At 39.4% G+C, this 20565-nt stretch overlaps 2 protein-coding genes and 6 non-coding genes across 8 annotated transcripts; 2 read left to right on the forward strand and 6 right to left on the reverse strand.

Moving 5' to 3' along the window:
* Positions 1–158: 158 nt before the first annotated feature.
* Positions 159–363, forward strand: LOC131705490 (small nucleolar RNA U3). The gene has a single exon (XR_009310443.1). It is a non-coding gene; the product is annotated as a small nucleolar RNA U3 (small nucleolar RNA).
* A 703-nt stretch (positions 364–1066) lies between these two features.
* trnal-caa (transfer RNA leucine (anticodon CAA)) lies at positions 1067–1177 on the reverse strand. Its single transcript has 2 exons — positions 1140–1177; positions 1067–1112 (listed from the first exon to the last, which is right to left on the reverse strand). It is a non-coding gene; the product is annotated as a tRNA-Leu (tRNA).
* A 3129-nt stretch (positions 1178–4306) lies between these two features.
* LOC131705269 (zona pellucida sperm-binding protein 2-like) lies at positions 4307–5474 on the reverse strand (the record flags this gene model as incomplete). The annotated part of the gene is made up of 5 exons (XM_059007654.1): positions 4307–4446; positions 4539–4643; positions 4725–4818; positions 5063–5204; positions 5293–5474. Coding segments are annotated over 5 exons (633 nt in total), but the record flags the coding sequence as incomplete, so codon positions are not given.
* A 31-nt stretch (positions 5475–5505) lies between these two features.
* LOC131705355 (uncharacterized) lies at positions 5506–10788 on the reverse strand. Its single transcript, XM_059007775.1, has 17 exons — positions 10698–10788; positions 10555–10613; positions 10375–10464; positions 9814–9941; positions 9590–9736; positions 9396–9476; positions 8559–8729; positions 8355–8451; positions 8034–8252; positions 7808–7958; positions 7505–7713; positions 7273–7390; positions 6989–7188; positions 6797–6911; positions 6503–6672; positions 5766–5814; positions 5506–5531 (listed from the first exon to the last, which is right to left on the reverse strand). The coding sequence occupies exons 9-17, from the start codon at positions 8214–8216 to the stop codon at positions 5506–5508; spliced, it is 1221 nt and encodes a 406-aa protein (XP_058863758.1). The 5' UTR covers positions 8217–8252; positions 8355–8451; positions 8559–8729; positions 9396–9476; positions 9590–9736; positions 9814–9941; positions 10375–10464; positions 10555–10613; positions 10698–10788.
* Positions 10789–14082: 3294 nt separating this feature from the next.
* Positions 14083–14156, reverse strand: trnan-guu (transfer RNA asparagine (anticodon GUU)). The gene has a single exon. It is a non-coding gene; the product is annotated as a tRNA-Asn (tRNA).
* Positions 14157–19571: 5415 nt separating this feature from the next.
* Positions 19572–19644, reverse strand: trnak-cuu (transfer RNA lysine (anticodon CUU)). The gene has a single exon. It is a non-coding gene; the product is annotated as a tRNA-Lys (tRNA).
* Positions 19645–20056: 412 nt separating this feature from the next.
* Positions 20057–20130, forward strand: trnan-guu (transfer RNA asparagine (anticodon GUU)). Its single transcript has one exon. It is a non-coding gene; the product is annotated as a tRNA-Asn (tRNA).
* Positions 20131–20265: 135 nt separating this feature from the next.
* Positions 20266–20350, reverse strand: trnaf-gaa (transfer RNA phenylalanine (anticodon GAA)). The gene has a single exon. It is a non-coding gene; the product is annotated as a tRNA-Phe (tRNA).
* Between the last annotated feature and the right edge of the window lie 215 nt (positions 20351–20565).

Below are 20565 nucleotides of genomic sequence, written 5' to 3' on the forward strand. Positions count from 1 at the left end.
TTGCTTTTGTATCACATGACACACTTAAGGTCTGCTTTAACGACTTGGCTGTCTCAAGTTAGTTTGTATTGTTAATGGAACACCTCGTTGTTGCCCAGTCATTGTATCATATGAAGTAGAGCTTGCCAGCTAGGGGCGACGGGTTGCCAAGAAAAGTTAAGACTATATTTGCAAGGATCATTTCTAGAGTGAAACATGTTTTGAAGGGATTGGTCTCGGTATCCACCAGGAGGAGTGGGAGTGTTTTCTTCTCAGCACCGAGCTGACAGTGAGTGTTGTTTTCGGGCACCTGCTCGCTGCTAGTGATGACACTCCAATCTTCAGTCGGGGGTTGTTGAAGGAAGGGGACACATTTTGAGTGCGTATCTCATACTGGTAGAAACGCAGAAAAAAGAAACCATCAAGCCTACAATTGTTCAGTTGTTTAAATCAATAAGCAAATTTCAAATTGATCAATGCTAATGTTAAAACAATTTAAGAACACTTTAAATAGGCCTTGACTGATATAAAAATATAGTAATGTGATTTGCACTGCGCAGGACTAGATGAGCTTAATTAAAGACATTACATCTGAAAATAACTTGTGCTTACCCCCACTTACAAGGAAAGTGTCAAACTTTGTATTTGTTCTCATAACGTGTTAGAAAATGTAAACAGCAGTTTGAGAATGCCGAAGTCGATCATCCTAGCATGTTAAACGAGGGCATTTCTCCTGTAAGCTGCGTCTAGTAATAGATCGTTTATACTGTTCTCAATGGTCCGCATCCCAGCCTGAGACCACGATCCAGTGGCCGACGGAGATGTTTTTCAAAGTAATATGTTATTTGGAATATTAAAACAATCAAGTTAAATAACATGTTTGGACACAATATTTTTCAGTGACTTCAACAAGTAGTCTGTTTACAACAAAAATACAATCTGTGTTAGGAACACTATTTTAGTCGGATTTAAAATGGAAATTAAATTGGTATTGAGTGCTGACAAGAGTTTGGTATCAGCAGTTGATTTCATTGAAACAATCTTTTATAGTAAAATTAACACATTTTAGAAATAAGTAAAATCAAACTGTCAGAAGTGGGATTTGAACCCACGCCTCCATTTGGAGACCAGAACTCACAATTCTTTGGAAAGACAGAGTCCTTGAGTCTGGTGCCTTAGACCACTCGGCCATCCTGACAAGTTGCGTTTATTACAGCAGAAAACCTCATTATTTATTTCAGCACAGACTAGGGTTGTCTATCGTATCAAGGCCCGATTGGGTTACGTACATACCAACTGTTGCACAAGCACCGGCGTAGATTTAGAGTAGATTTAGCTGGGGACATTGTACCTATCAATGTCAAGGGACCGTTGAATTGTCACTACCAATAATTTTGATAAATCTGAAACGTCTTTTGTCAAGTCATTTTATCCGCTCCACAAAGGGTTAACTCTCTCAAGATCCCCTCGTTGCTCCTCCCTCCTCCAAAAAGAAAAAAAAAACCAAAAAACGCTAATTTGATTGTTTTAGGCCCTAGGTTCTAGACAGCATTCAGAACTGAGTAGACACATGGCAAATGACATTGTGTTACAAAAGTGTAAGGTACTGCACGCAGGCAATAAATTTCTCCCCCCTTCCTTTCTATATTTGTTAATTGTTGGCTCTATTTTCTTTTTTTTTAACACCACTGAGTCCCTTGTCCCTGTGCAACCACAATGTAGAAACATATAGAGAATGGATGGGAATGGACAATAAACATCACTGCTGTTTCTCTTAAAGCGTGTTTATTTATTTATAATACTGGACCCTGTCTTAATAATGTATTATATTCTGAATATGAATATAGCTGAATTATTAATTGTAGATAATACTTAGAATACCAGATACATATTTAGCATTAAAAGCAATACATGTGATTTATTTAACAGTCGTTAATTATTTTGTGTATCAGCCGCCACACAAAGCTGAGCGCAGTGCGGTATACTGTAATGATGCTCCAGTCAGTCTGCCCGGACTGCACCTGAACCATCTTAAAAACACGAAGCACCTAATAAGCTAAAAGTTAGTAAAGAATTGCGCTAATATAACAAAGCTAAATTTGAGCTCCTAGCTGGAGCAACGAGAGAGGGCGAGAGGGCGGGGCAGAGAAGGAGGGGGAGACGCTGCTAGGCAACCGGCTCGTGAACATTCCACTCAGCTGAGCAGAGACCGTTAGGATTTAAAAATGCAAACGTTCCGAGCGGCGTTAGGCGCTTCGTTAAATTAACACACCGTTGCTGGCATTTGAATATAACCATATTTTAAATACTCAAATAGGACTGTATTAAAATATATATGTTTTTCAAAGTAATATGTTATTTGGAATATTAAAACAATCAAATTAAATAACACATGTTTGGACACCAAAATATTTTTCTTCCTCATAACGTGTTAGAAAATGTAAACAGCAGTTGGAGAATGCCGAAGTCGATCATCCTAGCATGTTAAACGAGGGCATTTCTCCTGTAAGCTGCGTCTAGGAATAGATCGTTTATACTGTTCTCAATGGTCCGCATTCCAGCCTGAGACCAATTCACTGATATTTGAGGTTTTGTTTAGTACACACTAGCAGGTGATCTGATAATCTTATTGATGTTATTTTGTGAAAACAATAACACGTTAATACTGTGCTACAAAAAATGACTCGCCGTGTTGTAACGCGTGCGGGTGATGTCATGGGTTGTCATGGCAGCGCCGATCATCACGGGAGGGGTTATCAGTGGTTGTCGGAGAAACGCTGGAGTTCCGCTGGCTTCCGAGGTATCCAACCCGAATATCTAAATCAATACAGTGACAACAAAGGAATGTGACATATAAACCTAATGACTACATTAATGAAGCAGTAATACACGACAGGGTGTGTGTGTTATCATGAGGTAATATCACCACGCCTTGGGTGCGTTGGGAGGCACTAGACGAAGTCGAGTTCTTCAACCGCCCAGGAAGTGGTGATATATCTCATGATAACACACACCCCCTGGAGTGTATTATTGCTATTATTAAATGGGTCTATGAGTGTGTTGTTGTTGACAAATAAAGACTTTAAACCTTATTTTAATAATTTTTATTTGTGTCACCATCCACTGAGAGAAGTAGTTCTACAGTAACTAAAAATGGTTAGATTAACAATTAAATATTTGATTTTAAACCGTTTTGTATAATATTTTCTTTTTCGGGGCTTCGCTAATAGTTTCTTGTTTAGGCTTTGTAGATATTGAACTGGATCATTGTTTCAACGTGTATGTCTGGGTTTTGTCTTGTAGATGGCTCTGCTGCTGTTGTGATGTTTTGTTTAGCAGAATGCAGTTCACGTACCGTGTTACAAACGGGACGGCGCTGCACAGAGCGGTACAAACTGTGCAATTAAAATCTCCGGTAGTACTACAGACGGGCCGCCGATAGTCATCTCTGATTAACCCAACATGAATATAAATACAAACCCAGTCTGTTTCACAGAGCACTCAGAGTGACGGCGCCGGAGAGTCTGCGAGCAGGTTTAATAATATGAATGTGTCTGATAGAGTCTCGCAACAAACTCAGCGTCCTCTATATAATATAAACACATTACACAAGGGGTTGCCAGCGGGTGTAGTGAATTCAGTTCTTTTTACTCAGCTCTCTAAAGATTCCCCGCATCGGGTGTACCGGTTTGTTACGGAACGTGTTTCGTAAAATGAGTTTATCCAGTAACAGACTATATAAACCACAGTGAAAACAAACATGACGAGAACATGTTGCCAAGTAGTGGTTTGTTTAACTAGTTCCTCAGTAAAATAAGACTCATGTGTACACACAGTATTAAAAACTGAAAAGCTAAACTAATACCTTACTTGGAGCTCTCACCAGGGACCACTTCCAGTAAAAGACGTATAAACCGCAGTGAACAAAATGAAAACTTGCATTCATAACAGAAAGACAGCCCATATAAATCTACACACTTTTTGTGATGCTATAACATGGTATTATATATAAGGAGTGTTGATAATTCCACCCTAAACTTGCATACTGAAAGTAGCATGTCAAAGCAAGAAGGAACATAAAAATAGGGCTGCAGTTCACTGGAGGAGGAAAGTCTTTGCCCCGGGATCACAATGAATTAATGAAGGGTCCTTGAGTAACACACCATATTGAGAATGGCCTGATCAGGAAACAAGCAAAGCATTCAATGCAGTAAGAGGAGAGAATCCCATCAACATGGCCATTCTGACACACACACCAATATATAATCTATGTAGAATTAGTCAAGCACCCACCAAATAAAAAAATAAATAAAAATAAACAAACCAAAACAGTCTTTACAAGCAAGATTTTTATTTATCAATACACACTTTTGGGCATTTTCCAAAAATATACAACTCCAGCTACAAAGACAACCACTGAACACACACCCATTGCAGCTCCCAGAAGGGACCACACATTGAATTGGCCTGCAAGAGAAGAAAGAAATAGTTAGTGGAATATAAAGAGATAGTTATATATTTTACTTGAACTGCAATTGTGTTCACATCATGCATATTACCACTTCTAGGCATAAAGTGAAGGGATCCATCTCTCTTCAGCTCAATTGGGCCAGAAGACACAAATGCCTTTAATGCACCACCGTCCATCCCTTCAGCACTGCGACCTACAGGAGGAATTAGGAGGAGTCCATCAAAACAAATGGACAAAAATGCATGCAAAATACCCCAACAGACAGAGCTCTTACCAAGCCTCTGTTTCCCTGGAATGCACCGTCTGCTACAGAGGCTGTCCGATGGCCGGTTTGAATCACATATCACAACACTGCAGTGGAAGTAAATCTGAAAGACAGCACACCTTGTCAAGAAAAACAAGCATCAATAGATCAGGCAGTACCATCATCCAATGAGGATTACTGAATTGAAAAACAATATTGCATCATAGTAAGTGTTTCTTGCAAATATGCAGTTATACGTTTTCATTCCAACTCACTAAAGATTTGAGCACAGTGACCATTTGCTGCTTGCAAAGCAATCCAAACCATGCATTGTGGTACAAGATCCCCATCCCAACACTCCACTTTACCTGTCCTTTCAGTGCATCCCGGCCGCTTGTGAAGGAAAACATTTTCACTTCAAACCTCTTCAGATGGGAAGGGAACAGCACTCTTGCATTGCTGGAGACTGGGTGAAAGATGGTCAAGTACTCATCTGCAGAGTTCTCACAGCTAGGAATAGAAAGTAGGTCAGGAGCACATCAGCCACAACTCCAATTCCTAGGTTTTGTAGCAGCAATATCATATTCCAGCATCTTACCTGTCCACAACAACATCCCACTTTGGAGAGCTATTCCTGTCAGCAGAATAGGTTGCCCAGCAGTTCTCCAAAAACAATTCAGCCTGTGGATCCCTGCTGTACAGGAGCTCTACCTCAAAATACAAGGGTCTTCGCAAGTACTTCACAACAGGGTAATCCCGAGCTCCATAGAAGTCGTTGTAGGTTGAATCTGCAGAGATGCAAGGGAGAATTTTATAGGTACAAACACGCTAGAGCATCTATATTATTTCAATTGCCAAGTCCTACCCAATGCAAGCTGCATGATGACTGCAAGGTCCCCCAAGCCAGGCTGGACTACAGGTGCAGGATTATTCTGGTACAAGAACTGCACTACCTTGGTGTCATTGACCAGATAGTGACAGGCAACTCTCAACCTGGAAAGAGGAGATGGGGTTAGGAGAGTTTCAGCCTCAACCACAAGGATACTCAATTTGATTGCAATCCTTACCGGTAAGATGTGAACAGCACTTCATTCTCATAAGTCAGGAGGTTGTTGTCAAACTGGAAGAGAAATCACAAAGGCTCAGGTTGCAATGAACTTGTAGATTTAGTATGGAGCTGCATACCAAGTTGCAGACTAGCTAATATGGTACTCTGGTTCATCCCCAGCTGTGTACTAACATAGTACCAATTTCACAATTAAAAAAATCATTGGTAATGAATATTGCAATTTCATAATTGAACACTTTTTTGGGACCTCATGATTGTTACAGTTAGTATGATACCACAAGTCCGTCTACAGAAACTGCTAGACTAATATGGTATTGTTTTATTAACCTCTAGGAGGGCAACAGCAGTTATTTTGGATTTGTTGCAAACACACAGCTGGTGACTCTTGAGCTGCAATTGGTATTAACTCATGTATTAGTTTAGTCCCGGCCTCACCACGGGGATCATCCCCAGTTAGTACGCTCCTTCCAGTTCACTGCCAATGACCCAAAAGGTCTCTAAGCAGCACATGCAATGCCATAACCAATAGTCATGTCATGTGTCACAACACCTTTGTCAACTGGACAAGCAGTTCAATACAAAGGTGGCATCCATCAGATGTCCACAATTCATGCGAGTAATTCAGCGGATAGAAACACAGGTCACCATGGCTCCCCAGATTGACCCAGGGGTGTTGTGGCCACCTTGCCAATATGTTAAACCTCCTCAAAATATGGTTTTAAATGTGGTCAATACTAACCCTTCTAGTTGTGCCACAGGAGTTGACATTGAAGTAGAAAACCGCATTGATAGCATCAGACTGAAGAGGCCGGCAACTTGGATCCCTTAGAGTTAGTTGACTTGGAGACAAGCTGGGGACAGATTCCACTTTCACAGCAAGAGCTGCCATAGTTCCATTGGTGAAGCAATCTGAAACACAGCATTTGGAGCCAGGTTAAGGAAACAGATTATAGCTTCAATACCACTTCATGCAACCTTTGGCCAATCTCAAAAGCAGCTATTCTAAAGAATGTTTTGTTCGCAGGAGAGTTACCAATCATCTTTGTAGGGAAACTGCAGGACAGGGAGAAGTCAGCCACCACAACCATGGTCCCAATATCCTTCAAGGTCAAGTCAAGTCTGCTTCTGATGCCTGAAGAACTGATCACCTACAGAGACAATACATCAGGTCAGTAATGTGTTGAACCCAAAACAGCTAAACACATTTTAAAGTTCCATCACTTACTTCGTATGTGGCATCAACTGAATTGTATGGCACAGTCATCCAGAAATTGGTAGAGTTGGCATTATACTTGTACAGGGCAAGCAGACTTCCACCAAGTTCTCTTGAGCCCACAAAAAGAATCCAGTTGCGACCCATGTTGCCATATGTTACCATGGTATAGAATGCAGCACCATCACAGTAGCCAGTTACTGTAGGTGGAACTGCAAGCGGAAGAGCAGTTGTCAGGGCAATGGATTGGATTGGTTAGAAAAAGGTAGTTGTAGACCAAATAGTCAGGCACTTACTGATGTCTTTGAGAATGGCTTCGACTACAGCAGGATGAGTAAACGGTGTATTCTCTGGCACTATATTCAGCAAGTAGGTCAGGGGCAGAATGTAGGTTCTGGTGTCTGGAGGAGTTACCTGAAAGAGCAAGGGTTTGTAGGATTAAACCCAAAGTCAGACAGCAAGCAACACGTCCACAGGAAGCAAGTGTTTTCAAAGGGCAATTGGATGGTTGAACAGGTGGGATGTTACCTTTTGCTTCACATTGGGGTCCTCAAATGGCACCTGGAGAGTGTAGGTCTTGGATCCATTGGGAAAGACATGCTCCTGGACATTATAACCTTTTAGGTTGGCTTCTGGCACAGTTAATGTCTCTGGACCAACTATAATTTTGACCAGCTCCACATCAGGCAGGAATGTCCCCAGGGTCACATTGAACACTCTGGCTTTAGGAACAGTGTCTGAAATTAAAGCATGCAGTTAAAATGATGGATATGAAGTGGAGCACTGCAACAAATCCCTTTGATTTACTGCATGTGGACAAGTTCTACATACTGTTTGTGACAACTGGTGGCCGAGGCATGAAAGGAGTGGTTATTGGATGAAGTACTGTGTACTTGGTCTTCTCAGGCCCATCTTGCCAGGTATGCTCCAGCATTGGTTCAATAGAGTAAGAGATCACATAGGTGTTGTCCAATACATGGCTCTGAAAGCACAGAAGCATCTTAGGAGGAAAGCTTTAAAATGAGAAGGATTTAGAAGATGTTGAACTTCTACATACCTTGTAATATCCACCATCAGCTCCCACAGGAATTTTTACAGTGATTAGCTGGGGACCGACATCCAGTTTATAATCTCTATTATGAATCGTTGCAGGGTCAAGCTTGCGGCCATCAACTCCCATTTGAACATCAAGGGTAGTAATTTGTGGTGTCGGAACAAGGAGGTAGAACACGGGGAACATTCCATGTAATCACCTGTTCTGTGAAGGCTGTTCCATCTGACAGAAAGGAACACCATAGACTTGGTATAGAAAATTGACACTTCAGCCTAGAACCTAGAACAGTTCTTGAGCACCATTGCCCTCCATAAGCTTACTCACCAGTAGGACATGTAACTGCAGTGTCCATCATCATGACCATCCATCTTTGCTTATAAAAGGTGGTTGATCTTAGCACAGCCATTGGTACAGTTTGGATCTGTTGGAGAGGAGGGGGAACTTTTACTAAAACAAAAGCAAGACTGTAGTCTATTTTCATAGTCTGGATATACTCTACTAGAGAACAATGAAGCCTAGACTTCTTACCACCTGAGGCTGGCTTTCTGTGGAGTTGTATGCAGCTCTAACCAGAATTCGAGTTGGTGTAGTGTTTATTCCATAACCATTTGTCATGGCCTGAGCAACAGTCATAGTGGTCTTTCTATTTGCTGGGAGGTGGAACACAATTTTCCAGATGCTGTTGTCAGCAGCAGTTGCCTAGCAGAAAAAAAAATCATTAGAATAGGGAGTTTGAACACAAAGCATCCCCAGTCTAAAGGATTTGTCATAACAGATGTCATGTTTAATAAACAGGAACTAAAACTGAAAGTTGAGAGTTTAATGACACATCACTGAAACCGTTCTAGGTTCAGCAGGCATCTAAGGGAACAGAGAAAATCCTCCAATACAACTGCGTACGAAAGCTTATGTGAAAGCATGTTGTCTGGATCCGATACAGGCAGAGATTACAGCCATTCATTTGTACTGGACCTTAATACATCAGTGTACCAAACTTTAGGATACCTAAATTGCTCCTATGCAGCAGTCCTCAAAAAAGGTAAATCAGGACACATTTATCATGAAGGATTTATAGCCCTGCACATATGAAGCCACTACCTCAGTGGTTGAAATACAAGGCTTACACCAACAATAAAGGGTTAATTTCTCCACAATCAATTTCTATCAAAGCAATCACAGAATACATGCACGCAAAGCCAATGCCTTAAATGTCACACAATTCGTATATGGCCACCCAATTGGGAGACAGGTTTAAGTTAAGGGGCCGTTCGATTTTGCTTCCTCTAGACGAGACAGTAGAGTAGACCTCAATAGGCAAGACCAAGGGGACGTGAATAAAGCAAATGCAAAGTCACATGATTCTACCTCAGGGTATGCAAGGGACCAATCAGGATCATCTTGAACAAAGTTGGGCTCAATAAGTGGCACACCTCTTCTCACAGAAACCTAAAGAGAATTCACATTAGTCATGAGTGAAGCACTTCTGCAGTGACAATAAAATACCCACACAACCCAACAAGTTATACTGAACAGCATTATCACATCCCAACAGCCCTTACCTCCATGTAGTTTCTTTCACACAGAATCTCCCTCTCTGCCCATGGAGAATAGCGGCATGTCATGCTCTGAACATAGGAGGAAGCTGAAGTCATAGCACTGTTTGAGAAGACACTGATTTGTATTGTCAGCTTGTAGGTCTCATCATTCTGGAAACAAAGGCTAAAGTTAGTCCCAGCATGTCACCATTAGAAACAAGTTCACAAGAAATAAAATGAGGACTCACTGTGTTCTGAGCAAAGCAACTCAGCACAGAAGCAAGGAACTTGGCATTTCCCAAGAAGTCAACGGTTAAGCTATATCCACACTGTGCGGCCAGTCTTGGAGAGAGGGACACAAGCACCCCCTTATTGTCTATGGAAAGAAATTCAGTCAGCCTTTCAAAGAAACTGTACACGTGATCAAGCAAGGTAGAGATTTAACAAAGTGAACACCCCCACCGCCCCGTCCCATCTATTTATTGAAATTTTTAAAACTATATTAGTAGAATTATACGCTCGTTCAGAACAGTAGGTTTAGAGTAAATGATGTCTATTTCTGCGCACTTGCAGTCAACAAATCTGAGGAAGGTTGTAGCAGCACAGGTCTATTATTTAGTGTGATCAGCAACATGCTTTTGAAGCTAACGCAAGAGTTTCACATCCTGCATTTGAAAAATAAAAAAAAAAAAGCCTGGTTGCTGCCATACAGCGCAGGAGTGCTCTGTACTTAATTCAAATTATTACATTACGAGTCAACAGGCTTTGCACATCAAAAGCTTTCCATTCAAGAAAAAAAGAACACTCACCAATCACATTGATGCGAAAATACTTTCCAACAAACGACTTATCCAACATCATCATCATAACACTCCCTTGACATTCTGTCCTCACCGAGCCTGCAGAAGACAACGATACTTGAAAACACACAACCGGCAAATAAACAGGAAGCTGAAAGGACAGCTCTGCTGAAGCGACCAGTATCGTACCTAGAGGGGGGTTCTGCGTCCAAACTTCAGTGACTAACACTGCTAACAGCAATGTTATTCTGCATTGAAAAAAAAAAAACACGCAAGTGAGAAACACACAATAAAATGAACGTTTCTAAAGAAGAGAAAATATCAACAATTACCCAAATCTAAGACAACACGGCATCATTAAATCCAAGGCAGCCCGACCGTGAACTTCTTTCACCGTTATAAAGAAACAATAATAAAAACAAAACCGTCAGTAGCTGAGTTTGGTGTTCCTTAGTGCGCAATGGGGTTATAAAGAGGTTCAGGTGCTAATGGGAGCTGATTAGCTGCAATTGATGCGCGCACCTCTTTCATATTAGTCCTCTAATTTTCAGTCAGTACGTTAATTAAAATAAATAAATAAATAAATAAATAAATAAATAAATAATACTTTTGAAATTATATTACAACCCATTTAGAAGATTGTACTTTGAATTGAAGTTTGGCAGAAGTACGTGCGGATCAAACTGGACTGTCACCTACAAGGACTGTCTGATTAAAGGCTCATCTATGGAGGCATGCAGTAAACAAACCCCAATGAATAATAAAAAGCAGGCCGCGCAAATGAAGAAACACATTTATATCATGCAGGAATCCAGGCAGATGTGTTGCCTGCGCCAGTTTGAGGGGACGAGAATGACAGCTCGAGTTCTGATGTGAACATCCACAAGTCAATTACCCATCTTTACAATTTCACCAGACTGATAGGTAGGCTAAGCAGACATTAATGTAGACAATTTATTTGAGGCCACTTGATTTAAGAAACAGTGCAAAGCATCTCTTTAGCATGTCAGATTTGCCATGACAGGGGCAGTCCCGGGGAATAGAATGACCAAGTGGCAAATGGAAAGCACAGCGCTTAACCTGAAATACAACGCGCAGTATTGATTTAGAACAGACTAAACACAAATCGGAGGGCGTGCTGGAAATTTGAATTGTAATCAATTTATTTAAGATTTCAAGTTCCCATTTCAATTTTTGAGCTTAATTACATTCATTATTTTATGTATAATTAATTCAATTAGTGTGTTGAGCATTTTCAATTTGGCATATTATCTTCGAGTGTTGTGCTTTGTCTATTTGACAGCTGTTATTTCAATTCAAATGTTGAACTTTGTCGTTGATGTTTGACGCTCTGGCTTTTGCAGTTCACATTTTTGTTACATTCCACCTCTCATAGGTTTGAACACAAACGGGTTTATTTGTGAAATTGTCAGATTGTTTCTTGTGTATCCAGCGCTCATCTGAACTAACTGGTTCAGTGGTGTGTTCCCGTGAATAGACAGCACATGTCTGAGGGGGGGTGTTCTGTTCAGCTGTGCATTTCTGTGCGCCCCCCAGCCCGGCCAGCTCTCCCTCCCACCCGATCTGCAATCTTGGGAAGATCTTGGTAGCTTTGACCAATCATAGCCCGTGTCGCTACCAAGAATTGACCAGGAGCGAGCCAATCAGATTTCGCAGAGCTACCAAGAGTGAAGTGACGGAATTATCCAATCAGATCTCGTAGAACTCCCAAGAATCCTGCGCGTTCTCAACGGCGGGAGATTATTGAATCGTGAAGACTTTTGGTTTATTTCGAAATACAATCATCTGAAGGGAAGAATTTTATTACACTATTATTTTAATTGTCACTAGTACTGTACGTATAGTAAGTAAAAAATTAAAAAAATGCCAATAATAATATATGTTTGTATTACAAATGTCAGCTGTAGAAATGCGCGGATAGTAAACTCGATGTTTTGTAATATTATCAATAAAAATACACGATTGACATTTTTTCAATAGGTGTCAGTTCTGAGTGTTAAAACAATGTAATATTTACGACAGCTAGAAACTTGTTTGAGGGACTGTTTTATCCAAAGCGCAATTATATTTAATATATTTGTCCGTTATAATGATACTGTAATACTTGTATCCGGGACAACAGAAATCGTACCATGGTAAAATAAATAGTACCATATAGTACCGTGGTGTAGTGTTGCATTATACTGTAGATACCAGGATACTTCTTAGAAATAAAAAGCACAATCGTATTATCATGGTGGTACTGCATTATAGTACCAGAATAGTGCATTGTACATTGATAGTATCGGATACATTGTGTTTTTCTATCATTTACTTTTAATTATGTATCCATGAACGTTATAGTACTGTATTTAACTTTAGGTTTTTAAGTTTAATTTAGTTTTCATTGAAAAATGATCTTGTTTTGAAAGCAATACTTAAAAAACGTGAACCTGGGTACTCCATGCTTTTTAAAAAAATGATCTCTCTTTTTCAACAGTAAGTCTCTTTTGTCATTGTATAGTAGTGTTTATTTGTTTTCACCCCTTTTTGATTTCTTGTTGTTTTGTGTAGAAACCTTTTATTTGGCCATTGTGACTATTTTGTGTTTAGGCTATTTGTTTAATTGAAGTCTTTTGTTTAACTGCATCCTTGCTATTCTGTCACAAATGCTCTTTTTTCAGGTTCAGATGGAACCCTTGTTTAGAAGAAAGGCTGATGGCAGACTCAACCTGACTGATACAAAGTGATCCATAAGCTGGTATCGCCCCAGAAGGTTCAACCATGTAAGTTCGAATTTGAATCAATGCTTATAAAAATAATGATCTTCACATTATAACTACTTTATAGGTCTCCCTTTCAGTGCTAATTTCATTATCTATTACAATGCATTTTTATAACTGATGGTGTGATTTGAACTTGGGTGGTATATAATGAATGTTCTAGTATACACATATCAAATACTGGCATTATTATATTTGGAGGAAAACAGTCAGTTGATATAAATGATATGTGGTCCAGTTACCATACCAGGTACCTATTGCTGTTGTTTTTCAGCTCTGATGACTGGTGCTGAACTGAGCAACCAAGAACTCCAGAAAAATCGTACCTTCTTATACTGGACCATGCAAATACACAGGTACAGTGAACTTGATAAAGGATTGTCAGTATTACCATTAAAAAATATAGGAATAAAGCTTCTAAATTATTAGCGCAATTTTCTCTGAAATTCCACACAGGAGTAGGTAGCAGTGTTTGATTTTTATAATCTTTCATAAATAATTATAAGGTAGCTGCATTTCTTAATTACAAATACACAATTAATTAATATTACATTTCGCAATCAAGGGATGATGTAATGCGCAAGGATACTTGTCTTTCATAAGAGCTGAAATAAATTATAGCGCTTTGAGATTATATATGTTACTAGCGGATTGTTTAGGAATGTACTTAATTATATTACAACTTGTCTAAAAAAGAATGTTATCTCGAGAAAGGAGGCTTGTCAAGCTGAAATAGCTCACCTGGGAGAGCGTTACACTGAAGAGCTGAAGGTCCCTGGTTCGATCCCGGGTTTTAGCAAACAGCAAGAATATTTTAGTTTTGTAGTATTTTGAACTAAAAAACAGAACACATTTTCTTCTTCAGTGTAATTGGAGGAAATAATACTGTAGCAGAGTGCCATTTTCTAATGTGATTAAGAAATGCAAAAAGCATCGTCCCTGGGTGGGCTTGAACCACCAACCTTTCGGTTAACAGCCGAACGCGCTAACCGATTGCGCCACAGAGACCATCCTGCTCAGCCGAACCTGAGACCACATCTAAGAAGAAAGCAACACTGGGCAGGAAAGTCTGTAATCACAATTACATGTATTGAAACCAATGCAAGCAAACCAAGCCATTTATATTTATTCCCAAATAACACAAATTCTTTCATTGCTACAAAAAATATAAAAAATCTCTGCTTCTCGGAAGGCATACGATGGAGGGCGCACTGCAGTTTGTCAGCCTGGGGAATATTACAAATTAGGAGACTTTGCTTTAAAATACACATGAAGGGCAGGCAACTCTGTTAAAAAGAATTGTCACACTTTGTAATTATCTCCATAATGCGTTGGGACTAAATACGCAGATACATTAAAACTATTTGGAGAATGCGGGCATTGATCCCGCTACTTTTCACATGCTAAGCGAGCGCTCTACCATTTAAGCTAATTCCCCTTGAGTCATGTCCGTGATTCTCATAGGCTACATCGCAGCTTAAAATGAGCAATTCAGATTGTCTTATTGGCAATGTAGTCTGCCATTTGCAAATTCAAAAAATAAATAAATTAACTAAATAGCAGATATTTCGACTACAGGTATGTTTTCAATTTCTTCAAAAAGTAGTCTCAGCTCGTTGATTCAGTCGCTTTAAAATCCACCTCTGTGTCCCGATGCAGCAGCGCTGTTTGCTGTGGCTCGAGCTTGTTTGACGAGGCAGGCAATACAAAAATGCCAAAACTTGCTTTTGTATCACACGACTAGCTTAATTAAAACCCCAGCCCCTCACAGACAATTTCCGCCTGGGGGGCTGTGCCCTTAAATAAATCACAATATCTTCCAAAGTATAGACAGCACAGGCATGGTTCAGGGCTTGAATTCAAGGTAACCCCTTGGGCATCAAGAATAAAACCTCAGGTGTGATAAAAGTCTTACTCAGTACCACACTGGAAGGAGATATCCAGAAAAAATACATAAAAAAACAACAAACGCTTTTCATTTTTTTATGTTCTATAGTCATTTTTTCAACTTGTAGCATATGAAAAGATCCAGATTTTTTTCCAGTGCTTCACAAACATGTCTACTATATAATTTGGAACTATTTGAATAAAGGGATCCAATTCTACAGGAGTTTTTACAAAGGGTCCCCAAACCTCTCCAAACCTCTCCAAAAATGAACATTGTGTAAATCTTTATGTCCAGTGATACACTAGTTTCTTGAGCAAGTTCTAAAAGGGATGTGAACTTCTGGCACCTCACATGCTATCCATTGCCACATGAATTAGATTTTGTAATCCCCCCCCTTTTTTTTTTGTCCAATATTTCATTCAAAAGGTGGCCTTTTTGGAGAGCTTTGGGGTGCCCGAAATGTATCCATGATGAGTATGCATGATGAGTATGCCTTTTCTGCTGAGAAACATCAAAACTCTCACTTGTTGAGGGGGGAGGGTTTTCTTCAGTGTCCTCACTGAAAATAAAAAGTGAAATGAATTGAAAATTAGAATAACATTTCCATTATCAGTATCAATGAGCAACAGATTCAAGCACAGTATTTGCACTGCTGAGAGGTGAACATTGATTATTGGATAAAGGTGTCTGCTAAATGTCTACAATAATAATACTAATAATAATGAGATTGCAGAGAACTTGGCTGCTCTCAAATCAAGCTGCCAGACTAAAAACACCTCCGTTCCTTTCATCTTTACTTTGATTGACATGTGGCAAACAAAGGAACTGGGTGAGTGACTGTTGGGGGAGGCAGACAGCTTATCTTGAAAGGATAAGAAAACCTACACTGTTTCTAGGTGAGTAACACCACGCCTTGTAATCATGGAATTATATATATAAAAAAAGTTTGCTAAACACTCTCATGCAATAAATCAGTGAACATCTATGAGAAAATAATAAAAACGGCCAGGAAGCAACAATTATTTCTTGCAACTTTTATTGCATGTAAAGATCAGTCTGTATAGAGCAGCACAGCACAGTTGAGACATGGTGTTGCTAAAAAATTATTGGTTGCATTTTCTAATAACATACTTACAGTAAAAAATGCATATTGAAAATTATGCATAATAATAATAATAATAAAATAAAAAATAAAAAATAAATATATATATATAAAAAAAAAAAATAATAATAATAATAATAATAATAATAATATGTAGTGTGGATCCATTATACTTACAAATCCTGAAGAGGATCCAATCCATCTTCAATGCTGCTCCAGACACTGAATCAGCACTCTCCAAACCAGGAAGTTGATAATTTTCGCAATCACTTTCACTCCTATCCATCTCTTCCAAAACTTCAGAAAGACTGAATCTACTTTGTTTAGGATGCTTTGGAACACTGCTCGACATTTTGTTCGATTTTACAAATTTTATAAATTGAAAAATGATCAGAAAATGTTATAAAACCGTGATCCGTTGTGCGTAACGCTGCGCACTCGGTTGCAATAGATAGGGGTATGTTTACTGCGCAGATCGATTACTCTGTAATGGATTGGGCTACAAACAAAGTCAAGGTATGATTGGACAGCTTGTGACCTCCCCTACAACGTGATCAGGGAGGTTTCACCATCATCAGACAGCTGTAAGACCAGAGCAGCAAAACGCACAGCTAGTCGATTGCAGCTGTTTTAGAAGCATGTGATACAAGTCACATTGCCAAGGGGATATCTCAGCGGTGAAATGACGGATTCGAAAAATTCCTTCGCTGTTTGACGGTAGGAAAACAACGATTTTGATATTGAATCAGCTTTTTTTTCTCTTTTGCTTTTGTAATAATATTAAAAATGATTTATGAAATATAATGTGTAATTGCAGTACCATGTTCCGCCCGCGGGACAGGAGGGCGTAAGAGGTTAGAAGAAAAGAACAAAACGGTAGGCCTCAAATCATGGAATGGCCAGCACAGTCTCCAGACTTAAACCCCATCGAGCTGGTTTGAGATGAACTGGACAGAAGGGTGAAAGCAAAGCAACCTACAAGTGCAACACATTTGTGGGAACTTCTGCAACAGTGTTGGGAAGAACTTTCCGAACAATATTTGATTTCCATTGTAGAAAGAATGCCACGAGTGTGTTCAGCTGTTATATCTGCAAAAGGTGGCTACTTTGATGAGTCAAAAATTTAGATTAAATTTTGTTAAACAAAACGATTCCATGATTTATTTGTTAATTCCAATTGCTTATTTGTTCTATGCTTTAATTTCAGAGTACATTGAGACATTAAACTGCGTAAATTTCAATAAAAACAGGAAAAATTGAGGTGTTCTAAAACTTTTGACCGGTAGTATATATAACAACTGCGTGGCAAAAGAACCAACTAAACTGTGTGGAAACCAATCAAATAGCAAATCAACTTCTAATCAATTTAACCACTCACCTGGTACTAATCACACACTAACTCAGCTAATTCAAACACCACCTTATAATGGAACTGAATGGAGTTAATTTAAAAATTACTTGAAGCAGGAACTTACCTATCTGCCTCGGTCCCTGGTTCCTGTAGACTAAATACATGTAATTCGATTTTTGTATTGGTATTTGTATTGAGGCAGGGAGGCTGCAGTTGTTTCTAAGCGACAATGAATCTGGAATAACATTCTTAGGGTTCGTGTCATACGACTTTGTGTCATCAAAGCTGTTTCTGGTGACGTTCAGTGGATTATATTTGGAATCTGTTTTCAGTATTCTGAGACGACAAATTAATAGCTCAGTTGGTTAGAGTGAAAGAATTTGCCATCAGTCAGCCTGGCTAGCTCAGTCAGTAGTGCGTGAGACTCTCAAGCTCAGGGTAGTTGGTTCGAGCCCCACGTTGGGCATCCTTTTTAAACACAAATTGTAGAAGTTTCTTCGAGGCAACTGATCAATGTCTGATTCTGTTCACATTGTATACAGGATTGCAACAAAATTAGTTATTGGTCACTGTCATATAGCAATTGCTATTGTAAAATGCGTGCATCGTTTATAGCTATAACGATATTGAAATAAATAATCTTACTTTTTTGGGTTGGCTCAATCCGTCTCTTTTTTACAATTGTCATTACATCTTTCATGGAGCAACAGTTGGTATGTGCGTAATAAACCCAATTGGGCCTTGATACAATAGACAACCCTAGACTGTGCTGAAATAAATAATGCAGTTTTCTACTGTAACAAACGCAGCTTGTCAGGATTCTATTATGGTGTTGCTGAGCTGTTGAACGTTTCTCATAATACACAGGTTTACTGGACTGACAAAAAGGCGATCGACAAAAAGAATGCTATCTCGAAACACTAGCTTTGTCAAGTCGAAATAGCGCAGTTGGCACCGCCTTAAACTGAAGATCTAAAGGTCCCTGGTTCAATCCCGGATTTTGGCAAACAGCAAAATTGTTTTTATTTTGAACTAACAAACAAAGCATATTTTTTTCTTCAGTGTAAATGGAAGAAATAACAACTTATCAGAGTGCCATTTTCTAATGTGATTAAGAAATACAGACAGCACCATCCCTGGGTGGGCTTGAACCACCAACCTTCCGGTTAACAGCCGAACGCGCTAACCGATTGCGCCACAGAGACCAACCTGTTAAACCACCACAGCATACGGTAGGGATCATCCTAGCATGTTAAAAGAGGGCATTTCTCCTGTAAGCTGCGTCTAGTAATAGATTGTTTATACTGTTCTCAATGGTTCGCATCCCAGCCTGAGACCACGATCCAGTGGTAGACGATGTTTTTCAAGTAATATGTTATTTGGAATATTAAAACAATCAAGTTAAATAACATGTTTGGACACAAAATATTTTCAGTGAGGTTAACAAGTAGTCTGTTTACAACAAAAATGCAATTTGTGTTAGGAACACTATTTTATTCGGATTTAAAATGGAAATTAAAATGGTATTGAGTGCTGACAACAGTTTGGTATCAGCTGTTGATTTCCTTAAAACAATCTTTTCTAGTAAAATAAAGAAATGTATTCTATTTAAAAATATGTAAAATTGAACTGTCAAAAGTGGGATTTGAACCCACGCCTCCATTCAGAGACCAGAACACAAAATTCTTTGGAAAGACAGAGTCCTTGAATCTGGCGCTTTAGACCACTCGGCATTCTGATAAGCTGCATTTGTTAATGTAGAAAACCGCATTATTTATTTCAGCACACACTAGGGTTCTCGTATCAAGGCCCGATTGGGTTTACGCACATACCAACTGTTGCTCCATGAATGATGTTAAGACAATTGTAAGAAAAAAGAATCGGATTGAAGTCAACCCAAAAAGTTAGATTATTTATTTCAATATCGTTATAGCTATAAACGATGCATGCATTTTACAATAGCAATTGCTATTTGACAATGACCAATAAGTAATTTTGTTGCAATACTGTATACAATGTGAACAGAATCAGACATTGCTCCGTTGTCTCGAAGAAACATCTTCAATTTGTATTTAAAAAGGACGCCCAACGTGGGGCTCGAACCCACGACCCTGAGATTAAGAGTCTCATGCTCTACCGACTGAGCTAGCCGGGCTGACTGGTGCATGGTACTTTCACTGTAACCAACTGAGCTATTAATTTGTCATCTTATTTGAGAATACTGAATGACAGAACCAAAGATTCCAAATATAATCCACTGAACTCTAGCTTTATTATCATAATGAAAACAGATTACACATGACCACAGTTCTGTATCAAAATTAAGTCGTAAGTATATGGTTTCCATTGTAGCTATTTACACACACTGCTCTGTTGTCTCCCAGGGTGTTATCTAACAAAACGACATATGCTGTGCTGCCATAAAGGATTACATAGACTTTCCTGCCCCATCTTGCTTTCATCTTAGATGTGATCTCAGGTTCTGCTGTGTTCTGCTCCCTCGATCACTTTCTGCAGCATCTCGCCTTGCTAATCACTCCCGTATGCTTTGGCGGCTCAACAGGTTGGTCTCTGTGGCGCAATCGGTTAGCGCGTTCGGCTGTTAACCGAAAGGTTGGTGGTTCAAGCCCACCCAGGGACGATGCTTTTTGCATTTCTTAATCACATTAGAAAATGGCACTCTGATACGCTGTTATTTCATCCATTTACGCTGAAGGATAAATGTGCTCTTTTTTTGTAGTTCAAAATAATACAAAACAAATATCGTCTTGTTGTTTGCCGAAACCCGGGATCGAACCAGGGACCGAACCAGGGACCTTTAGATCTTCAGTCTAACGCTCTCCCAACTGAGCTATTTCGGCTTGACAAGGCAAGTGTTTCGAGGTAGCATTCTTTTTGGCAATCCAGTAAACCTGTAATTAGAAACGTTCAACAGCTCGGCAACACCATAATAGAATCCGATGCCTTTACAAATGCATTTCGAAACTGTTGTTTTCTCCCAAATGCGGTTCTCAACAAATGTTTTTTTTTTTTTTTTGTATTCCTTCCAGAGTAAGTCCAAAAGGCAAACACTGGA

The sequence above is a fragment of the Acipenser ruthenus genome, chromosome 35 (assembly GCF_902713425.1).
Source record: "Acipenser ruthenus chromosome 35, fAciRut3.2 maternal haplotype, whole genome shotgun sequence".
Taxonomy (NCBI): domain Eukaryota; kingdom Metazoa; phylum Chordata; class Actinopteri; order Acipenseriformes; family Acipenseridae; genus Acipenser; species Acipenser ruthenus.

Excerpts from the sequence above, each read along its gene's own strand:
- LOC131705355 (XM_059007775.1), bottom strand. The coding sequence starts at position 8,216 with ATGTTCCCCGTGTTCTACCTCCTTGTTCCGACACCACAAATTACTACC. Across the intron at positions 7,959-8,033 it reads CTGATGGTGGATATTACAAG|AGCCATGTATTGGACAACAC; the intron begins GTATGTAGAAGT and ends CTGTGCTTTCAG. Across the intron at positions 5,532-5,765 it reads TGAAGTGCTGTTCACATCTT|ATGCTCTAGCGTGTTTGTAC; the intron begins ACCGGTAAGGAT and ends GAAATAATATAG.